Here is a 10,945-nt window from a genome sequence, read left to right as displayed (position 1 = left end):
ACCCACACTTTATCCCACCACACGTGACCTGGCGATCAGCTGGCTGCGGTGTACACATCGAGGGGAACGAGGAGGGGAGGGTAGTTTTAAGAAACCTGCTCCATTGTTTCAACTGTCGCGGCGGGGCGGGGAGATGGAATCGAACCGACAACCCCTGGATAGCAAATCCAACGGTGCCAACGATCCTCACTTCCGCAGCTGACGCCGTTTCTCAATTTAAATAAAATGGTGACGAGGTTGTGTTTATTTCTCGAGACGTTGCTTCACGAGGCAAACCGGTTTTTACCGGGGAGGGGGTGTACCAATAATTAATGTAAAAACAAAAACACAATTTTAACAACCCTAGTTTTTATTAAGCCACTTTTGGGTGAGATGAATCTTGATCACCCATTCAAGCCCCTTCAAAACAAACCCCAAATCGTCATAAAGACGTCAAAAACCCACCAGACACCAAATTAAGCGATAACAAAGCACAACGGAGAAAATCCAAAAGGTAACTACCGACTCTATAAGCGTGTCTTTTATAAGATCACAAGCAGTCCTCATGTTTGTCACCGATGGATAAAAAAGTAGCATTTTGCAGAGGCAGAAAATTAAAATAGCAGGATTTAAATGAAAAGCATTCACTCGCTGCGTCAGTCGGCACAACAAAACACCAATCAAGTCACCAACATTAAAGATTTCCCATGAGCTTTTCACAACAAGCTCAATTCCACATCGCAACTTTTACTGAGATGTCACTGAACTGTGGCTTCGGTGGTGGCCATTCACTTAAGACGTGAAACCAGACCGTTTTTTTACATTCTCACAATAACACATTTGTAGTTGAAAACAATACAAATCTAAAGGAATTTTAAGGATGCATAAATCTAAAGCTATGGAAACACAAAACCACTTTTTTGGGCTTGAAATGTAGATTGATGAGGGCAGGTTTCTTCCACGGGGTAAAACCAAATAGGTTACTCGCAACTTTTAAATGAGGAAATTTAAAACAAATGTATGTTCTTGTGGATTATACTGAACTAATTTATTTAAGTGTCAGATCGGCGTGGACTCTTTATTTTGTATAATTTGAGTCCAAGGGAAACTAATTCACTCCGATGAAGACCCAAAAACATTTAAATAATTTACAATACATGACAGAGACCGCATTTTTTTTACTTGTACTGCGGGATGATAATTTTAAACAAACCCTCACTGGATAGAAATGGTGGTTCAAATCTGGAATGTCAAGTGGTCATGTCACTGAAAATGTAACACTTTGCTTAGCGAAAAATGTGTTTCTCCTATAGCTGAATTTTAAGCCACAGACACAACAAAGCAGCCATCTTATTCAAATGATTTTTTTTTTATCAAGAAACCAATAACTTACTTTTACTTACTACTTAAATTAAGAAAACAAACCCCCTACAAAAATGAAAAATAACGCAGCCGGCAGCATGACCAATTTTAAATGTTGCAGTTCCTATAAAGCAACACATTTGCCATGCTGTGAACGGTGAAATTAAATGAAAAGACAATACATCACGGCAAAGGTGCCAACTTTAGCAACAGAATAATTCAGCCCAGCCTTTAAACGACAACTAAACATTCAAATGTTCAAAACCCAAGCTGCCTTGCTTGATCGATCCATTTGCCTCAGAACAAAAGTCTACATTTGCAACAAGCAGTCGTGCACGACCGATAATGATTTCCAATCGTGTGTTGCATTCTTGAAGATGCTTTCGCAGCTTTGACACAGCAGGCATACGACTGGCTGTGTGAAGTCAAGTGGATCAGGTCCCTCATTTCCATCAACATCTCTTATTCTACTGGATTCAAGAACAATATCCTCCTCATAACAGTGTCTGTTGTTGTAACCTCTGCAGTTCCACGTATTTTCTTTATGGCCAGGCAGCTGGGAAACAAACGGACAGAGGCAAGTGCAGCCCAATATTCTGAGGCATTTTACAGTTCACGATGGAGGAAACGCATGGCGCAAACCTGGCATAGACCACAACAAATTATAATTACAGTAAGGGGCAGCTGAAGGTGTGCATTTATCCACCATTAACTTATTACAGCCTATAGTAATGACAGAACATAATATAATGCATTCTGGCCAACCATAAAGTAGAAACGACTATTATACAAATTTGTCTGAGAGAAGATTTTTTTTTTTAGCCCAACACTAAATTCACAAAAGGGCTGGAACTTATTTTTTGTTTCATATGCTATTTCCTAACACCAACAATGCAATTATACATCACCCAGTACATAGTTATGGGATCAGCTCGCCGCCGATTATTAAGCGTGGCACCGCGTTTTCAAGAACCTTTCCCTCGTATGCACCGTTATTCCTCCGTTCCGCAGGCACCCAGATGTATAGGCTTGAGACAATCGGACCCTTGATAAAAGCTTGCATATAGGTGAGAATCACTCAACATTGAGCTACGTGTGGACTGCAAGGGCCCAATGTACTCAACCGGATGGTAGTTGTGCACCCAAAACAAGAGCTGGCGTGGGATGGCGATCATCTCCACAGGTGGCTTTGAAGTAGCCCTGGAGATGGCAAGTCTATCCAGAGGACAACCTCGAAGAAGGCACTGTTCAATCCAGGTTAACTCAAGGGCTCCACCAAGCGTTCATTCATGACATTTTATAACTCCTTTAACAAACGCTTTTTTCAGATATAGAACATTGTTAACGTCCGTGTTCCAATGAAAATGAGTGGCTGAATGTACTCGGGGGGGGGGGGGGGGTGAAAAACTGCACCGGGAGATTCACGCCTTTTCAAAAGATGCACAGACGTTGCGGAAATGCATCTGCCATTGCGTTTACTATGTTGGGACATTGAAGCAAAATTATGTTCCAACATTGATACCCATCAATGGAAAGAGGCCAAGAAAAGCGCATTGCACTGACAATCTTCCCACAAACAGGAGAACCTTGTCAACATGAGGAAAGACTGCAGATGGATGGTACAACACGGCAACTCCTCAAAGACCTGCTTGCGGAGCATGGTTCACCGCGTTAAGTCGTCCGATACATGTTTAACCATTTCAAAGTAATTGAAATGATTGTTACATTCTTCATGTATTGCGAATCTGGGCAGATAATTTAATTTCAGACCGGAATGTAAGATTTGAACCCAGGATGGTGCTCCTGACACCGTCATCAACCACTTCTGCCATTTAACAATATGGAGGTAATTTTCAAATTTGAGATCTTACACCGACACAAAATGGCCCAATCTTGTGAATGATCTACAAGTTCTTTAATATCCACTTTACAGAAAACGGCACGCTTTGATCGGCTCCACAGACATTACTGGGCAGCAGCAGCAACAATCAAACTTACTGCCTTTGTAGAAACTGGCCCAGTGGACAGGACTATGCATTGTTACACAGCTAAGATATTAATTATATAGTATCTACGAGAATAAGAAAACATCGAATCAGACTTCAAAATAGATATTACATATGGCTCAATGAATTAACTAAAAAGAGCACTAAACCTCAGACCACAACCTATCCGCACCACACAGCAAAAACGGCTGGGGGACTTCCAATTAGCAATAATTAAAGCCCACGGCCTCATTAAACCCTAGGAGAAAAAAGTCATTTGAGTAGCTGTTTAGTGTTTGAGTATAGCAATAGCCTAGGAAGATTGCATGCATTCGGCAAGCACAGAATTTTGCAGCAAAATTTGGAATGACAAACACAACGCAAACGAGTAAGAATAACACTAATCCTAGTATATAACACCAATCCTAGTGTTATTCTTGATCAGCGATCTTGCTGTGACTATCCCACCTGAAGACGGAAGCTTGTGTTGCCTCCGAAACATCGTGAGAATTTTTATTTTTATTATTTTATCCCCATTCGACGTGACTTTACCGAAAGAACCAATACTAATCCTACTCTTTGTTTTTTTCGGTAAGTCACATCAGTACTATTCCACCCGAAGACGGAAGCTTGTGTTGCCTCCGAAACGTCGTGATTTAATTTAGTTGTTTTCTTTTATTTTACCTACGTGACTTTACCGAAAAAAACAATGAGTATGAATGCTTGCAGTCAGGAAAGCTCCAAATCTAAAACACTAATCCCTACTCATTACGGGACCTATGCGTTGGGAAAATGTATATTTAAACTGCATTCTTACCTGGTGTATTCAGCATTAATGCAGCTACATTCGCCCCTTTCACAACCCCAGCACCATCGCACGCACAGTGTCTTACAAGCAATGGGAACCCGAGGCCGCACACGCGATACACACTGCAGGGCCCACCCCACACTGGAGTGCTCAATGTTTACAACAGTTACATTAATCTTAATTTTCAAAAGCTCAACCATTTTGAGATATTCACTCGCACGTCTTTCCCTTGCGCCATGGTGTTACGGAGAATAACCGGGCTTTTGGAGGGTTTGGCGATCACAGGGGGAATGGGTCCATGTGTATCCAATGGCTGGGCGCACAATGGCTTACTCGGATTCGCCACTTGGTGTCGTAAGCCGCAAAGTGCATGAGGAATTTCCTTTCATTGGCGGCATTGGCTGCTCACTGCTGAACGGAGCTTGCGAGTACGATGTAAATTACGGCAGCTGTACAGTGTATAGACTCCACAGGTCAAGGCAATCAAACCCGACATCCCCACTGGGGCAGTAATCGTCTCCATTCGTGGTGGCCCTTAGCCAGCGGAGGAAATTCCACATTCACATGGTGGAAGTCTCTTCATGGGATGACCAAGTGTAACTTCCCACAAATGGTATTCATTGGCCCTGGAAGGATGGCCGAGTTGATCCCGCACAGGAATTGAAATTCATAACATTATTTTTGCTACTCTCGTGCTTTGCTCACAGCAAAAACACTCTACGAAAAACAATGTTATCTTTGTTTACCCGGGAAAGTCAATGGATGACAATACTCAGAAAGGACGTGCTTGGGATGTTTCGCGGGTTCCTTTGAGTTCTATTTTTGTGTGGGCAGAAACTAGTGTATGGGGGAAAAAACCCCAATGCATACGAGGAAAGAACACTGCAATTTCACACAGCTTATTAGAATCCTACTTGTGTATGACTTGTGTATGGCCTCCTACAAGTAGTTAACTGCTTATGAGGTGGGTGTCACAATGGCTATACATCCTCAGAGTGTTAACATACATTCCGGGCCCATTCTTTTGCTTATATGGCCCCAACCATGTGGAATTCTCTACCTCGTCAAATAAGAGACTATCTAAACATCCCAATCTTAAAAAAAAGAATACACGTTACCTGTTCAGCCCGGCATCATGGATGAAAGCTAACACAGCATCTAAGTTACGGTTCAGATTAACCTGTCAACCCCTTTTCAGTGCCTACATTTTTACAGCTCAATTCAGACCTTATTGGTCACCCCCGTGCCCTTATAAATCTCAACGTTCATCAAACAAAGAAGTCCGATCATAAGGGAGAAACACAGACGAAAAAATGTGTTTGTGCCCGTATTGAAACGGCTGTACGCCGTATGGACCTGAAAACTCAATTTTTCTGTACAAGAATACGGGGGGGGGGGGGGGGAGGAAGGGTAAACCATATGGGTTGACAGGCATGGATTTCCCAAGTTTTTTTCGGAGAATGATAAATTATACATCGGCGCATTGCTTTAAGAAAGGCGCCTTTCAAAACAACAGTTTTGAGAGTTGATTACAGTTGTTCCAAAATCAAGGCGTTGGGCATAATTTGAGAAACACCACAAGGCGCAGCTTCATTGACGAAAATAATGTATTGCAGCATCAGTGCACAAAGACTAAAATTGCATATACACTGCAGGAAATCGAATCATGTTACGAAATAACTGGTGCATTTTCTGTTATCTTCCAGTTTCTCCTTGAGCGGGTTAACATGGGGAGAAGGATCGATGTAGAATCCTAACGCTGTATACGATCCTGGTGAAGCGGGGAAAAAAAAAAAGGTAACCGATTCAGAGTTACCATTCAAGACATTTTTCATTTTTTTCCCGCAGAAACACGTGCACACGAATGTTCTGTGCCGTTTCCATTACCTCTGCGCCCACGGTTATTCCCGAGTTTGGCGACAGCGCCCTCACCGCGTTGTCGCCCAGCCTTTGCCGAGGCGGCCGTTTATTGGTTTGGGACAGGGTGTGTGGTGCCGACACCACCACAACTGCGTGTGCCAGGTCGTCATTTAGCACAGTTCCCGCCCCCCCACCCACCCCCCTTTTGTCTTGCCGTTCCGATTTAGTGGCGTCGTGTTTGTCTCAATGTCGCGCAGTCCTCACGTCGTGAAACTCCAGGTGCGTCTGTGTATGTTTGTCCCTAGACGTCATTTTACGTTTGTTATAGAAATCACTTGTTAAAAATGTCAGTCCTTATTGATGTAAATTCATACAGACATTAATCGGTATACGTGTCAACTCATTCAGCCGAGATGTCACTGCAAAAAAAGATAATGCACTATAGAGGTCATTCCTAGTTGATGTAATTTCTTCTAGCAGTCAACTCTTGTATTTTTTTATATTTTGTCTTTAAAGAAATCCAGCCGAGATGCCAATCAATGCAGAATTCAACCAGCAAGTCATTCCCACACGAGTCACTGTTAAAAATCACTCGGTGTAGATGTCTCTCCGCGTAGATGTCATTCAATGTGAAAGTCATTTCTTTGACACGTCAACTCTTGCACCCTTCGTTCAGCGTAGGAATAATCTTACGATGCGTCAATCCTCGCAGATTCTAGGATAATCTTTCCGTGCAAGCTGTCGCTTGCATCGGATGTCATTCATTCCGCCGTTAGTGCTGCTGCTGCTGCTGCTGCGGCGAGGCCTGGGAGTCGCCAGGAGAGCCCTCGGCGGTCGAGGCATCCCGTTGCTGCCCCCCGCTGGTGGGTGGTTGTCCACCGCGGGCGCCCAGCATCATGCCGTCCAGAAACATGCTGGGGATGTCGCGGCCAAAGTAGACCTTGGCGTTTGCGGAGATGGCCTGGTACCGCATGAGCTCCAGAAACTGGGGCGTCAGCTTCACCTACGCTCACGCAGCGGTGACAAATCAGTGACCATACAAGCACAAGCATTTATTTATCCATGAAAACCTCACTGAAAAGCCCCCCCCGCCCCGCCCCCCGAATTGGGATGTTTTGTCAGTCCCACTTTAAACGCAGAGAGATGAACGTCAAAGCGTTTTGCCGCTAAAACGGGAATAGGCCAGGGCTCATTTATTTTGGTGGTCCTAAGCTAGTTGTGTGACTTTGACAGTCATCAGGTGGGGCCTATTTCTCCACAAGGCAATTACTGTTGACAACATATTTCGTGAAGACCCCGGGGCCAGCCGTGGACACGCTGGCGGGACTATGTCACTCGGCTGGCCTGGGAACACCCGGGAATTCCGCAGGAAGAGCTAGAGTCTGTGTATAGTACTGTATAGTAGTGTAGTGTATAGTAATGTACAGTGAGGGGAAAAAGTATTTGATCCCCTGCTGATTTTGTACGTTTGCCCACTGACAAAGAAATGATCAGTCTATAATTTTAATGGCAGGTTTATTTGAACAGTGAAGAGACAGAATAACAACAACAAAAAATCCAGAAAAACGCATGTCAAATGTTATTAATTGATTTTCATTTTAATGAGGGAAATAAGTATTTGACCCCCTCTCAATCAGAAAGATTTCTGGCTTCCAGGTGTCTTTTATACAGGTAATGAGCTGAGATTAGGAGCACACTCTCAAAGGGAGTGCTCCTAATCTTAGCTTGTTACCTGTATAAAAGGCACCTGTCAACAGAAGCAATCAATCAATCAGATTCCAAACTCTCCACCATGGCCAAGACCAAAGAGCTCTCCAAGGATGTCAGGGACAAGATTGTAGACCTACACAAGGCTGGAATGGGCTACAAGACCATTGCCAAGCAGCTTGGTGAGAAGGTGACAACAGTTGGTGCGATTATTCGCAAATGGAAGAAACACAAATAAACTGTCAATCTCCCTCGGCCTGGGGCTCCATGCAAGATCTCACCTCGTGGAGTTGCAATGATCATGAGAACGGTGAGGAATCAGCCCAGAACTACACGGGAGGATCTTGTCAATGATCTCAAGGCAGCTGGGACCATAGTCACCAAGAAAACAATTGGTAACACACTACGCCGTGAAGGACTGAAATCCTGCAGCGCCCGCAAGGTGCCCCTGCTCAAGAAAGCACATATACATGCCCGTCTGAAGTGTGCCAATCAACATCTGAATGATTCAGAGGACAAGTGGGTGAAAGTGTTGTGGTCAGATGAGACCAAAATGGAGCTCTTTGGCATCAACTCAACTCGCCGTGTTTGGAGGAGGAGGAATGCTGCCTATGACCCCAAGAACACCATCCCCACCGTCAAACATGGAGGTGGAAACATTATGCTTTGGGGGTGTTTTTCTGCTATGGGGACAGGACAACTTCACCGCATCAAAGGGACGATGGACGGGGCCATGTACCATCAAATCTTGGGTGAGAACCTCCTTCCCTCAGCCAGGGCATTGAAAATGGGTCGTGGATGGGTATTCCAGCATGACAATGACCCAAAACACACGGCCAAGGCAACAAAGGAGTGGCTCAAGAAGAAGCACATTAAGGTCCTGGAGTGGCCTAGCCAGTCTCCAGACCTTAATCCCATAGAAAATCTGCGGAGGGAGCTGAAGGTTCGAGTTGCCAAACAACAGCCTCAAAACCTTAATGACTTGGAGAAGATCTGCAAAGAGGAGTGGGACAAAATCCCTCCTGAGATGTGTGCAAACCTGGTGGCCAACTACAAGAAAAGTCTGACCTCTGTGATTGCCAACAAGGGTTTTGCCACCAAGTACTAAGTCATGTTTTGCAGAGGGGTCAAATACTTATTTCCCTCATTAAAATGCAAATAAATTTATAACATTTTTGACATGCGTTTTTCTGGATTTTGTTGTTGTTATTCTGTCTCTCACTGTTCAAATAAACCTACCATTAAAATTATAGACTGATCATTTATTTGTCAGTGGGCAAACATACAAATTCAGCAGGGGATCAAATACTTTTTTCCCTCACTGTACAGCTAGAGTCCGTCTCCAGGGAAAGGAAAGTCTGGACCGTCCTACTCAACGTGCTGCCGCCGCGACCCTCACCAGGACAAGCGGATTGCGAAATGAACGAAAGAACATATTCCGCAAAGTGATACTCCTGTAGAAAGTCGAAGGTATAAAGAAAGCGTCTCTCCACTGAAATAAGCAACAGGAGCAGCACTCCTCTTAATCGGGAGCCCTAAAACAAGCAGTGGAAATTCCACCTTTCTGTCTGTAAGGACGGTCGATGTTGAGTTCTCAGAAAGTAGTATTCATTTTATTGACACCTACGGACTGATGGGCTGTTTTAATCCTTAACTGTGGAATTAAACGAATTATAAACGCGAGTCTCATGCGAAGCCACGATTCCCAGGGGTCCGATTGTACTCATTATTACACTGTTATATAACAGCTCTTTGTCACTTCCCTTCTCCATGGTTTAATCACACCGTGTCAGTCAAGGGAGTTGTTTAACCATCCTGAATTCACCACACTAATCAGTGCAGGTTGGCAATGAGAGGACAAGGCCCTGGAACCAGTTCAGACACCATTCACCACTACTGTTATCCATGGCCAGGCTTTGAACTCAGGTTACTGGGTTCATAGGGAAATGCACGAATCATCGTGCCACTGGTCCTCCTATTATTTGTTACCCAGCAAAAAAATAGCAAAAATTATCTCCCTGAAAATTCCACATTGTCAAGGTGGGAGGCCAGCCATTCCGCACGATGACTACTGTTGACGTTCAACAATGCAGTACTCTTCTTTGGTTCTTTCGGTAAAGTCACGTAGAATGAGAATAAAATAATAAAATAAAACAATAACATTGCGAGAATTTTACTGCTTTATTTTATTATTTTATTACTATTTTATTCTCATTCTACGTGACTTTACTGAAAGAACCAAAGAAGATGAATCCTTGCAGTCACGAAAGCTTTAAATCGAAATGCAGTACTCATTTGATCAACATCAGGAGCGATGATAAAGCGAGTAAACCCCACACTGGGGTTTTAAATCACGACATTCCAATTGTGAGTCAAGCGAGAAAATCATGGCAGCCACCCAGCCAGATGATGCACAGAATGTGACGGCTCTTTATCCAACAGCGGATTGTGCAAGTAGGTAACAGCATTGACCACATAACAGAAATACGATTGGGATTTTTTTATTAAAGCAAGGCAATTGAGAACGCCATGAATGGGAATGAGAGACTAGTTTGCACATGGGAGCGCTTGTCAAAATACGGAGCTTTTGCAGAGAGATTACAACATCGGTGACTTAACCACGAACACCGGTCACTCTCACCAGGGCAAATTTGCCGAGTAAACTGGGTTCAAAAGCCCCGTGCGCATTGAGGTAGCCACGTGACTGACAAATAAAAACTCATCACGTTGTGCCTCTGTATAGATTGTTGAACCACCACTGCCCAGATCCTGGGGTTTAAGCACAGGGGTGCCTAATTTAGGCCGAGTTAACCCAGGGTAGGTGGACACCAGATTCAGATACGAATTGCCACTCGTGTTGTTCTCATGGAGGAATTCGGCGCGAGTCACTGTGTCCATACTGTAGCGTGCAAACCACTGCATCTCTACTCCAAGCACGCACTTCACCTTGTTAGATTCTGCAGTCTTCAGCGCCGTGTAGTACTCTGCGTCGGCCTTTGTCGTCTGCCGAGCAAGGAATGCAGTGTCTGAGCGACACGCACACACACACCACAAGAGTTCGATGAAACATGCGGCCCAACGCTTCCTTCTGCAATGTTTATCACTTCTATCCATTCAAGGCGTTAGGATTTTGTAGTAAATCAACCAACATGTTTTACAGCAAAGGATCGGCCAATAGCTCCCGATTATGATGGTAAATGTGAATGTCCATGTACAACCTAGCAAATTAAAAGGCAAAAATTAA

General features: G+C 44.0%; 1 protein-coding gene across 1 annotated transcript in view; it reads right to left on the bottom strand.

Moving 5' to 3' along the window:
• Positions 1-331: 331 nt before the first annotated feature.
• The window catches only part of LOC116945028 (erlin-2-B-like), a 46,339-nt gene continuing 35,725 nt past the window's right edge, over positions 332-10,945 (bottom strand). The window contains exons 11-12 of the mRNA XM_032959094.2: positions 10,648-10,727; positions 332-6,997 (exon numbers count right to left, since the gene is read on the bottom strand). Coding sequence (XP_032814985.1) covers positions 6,767-6,997; positions 10,648-10,727 — 311 coding nt within the window. The 3' untranslated portion in view covers positions 332-6,766. The remainder of the gene's footprint in view (positions 6,998-10,647; positions 10,728-10,945) is intronic.

The sequence above is a fragment of the Petromyzon marinus genome, chromosome 22 (assembly GCF_048934315.1).
Source record: "Petromyzon marinus isolate PM22_M1 ecotype Great Lakes invasive population chromosome 22, UKy_Petmar_22M1.pri1.0, whole genome shotgun sequence".
NCBI classification, from domain to species: Eukaryota; Metazoa; Chordata; class Hyperoartia; order Petromyzontiformes; family Petromyzontidae; genus Petromyzon; species Petromyzon marinus.
This window is presented reverse-complemented; position numbering and strand designations above follow the sequence as displayed.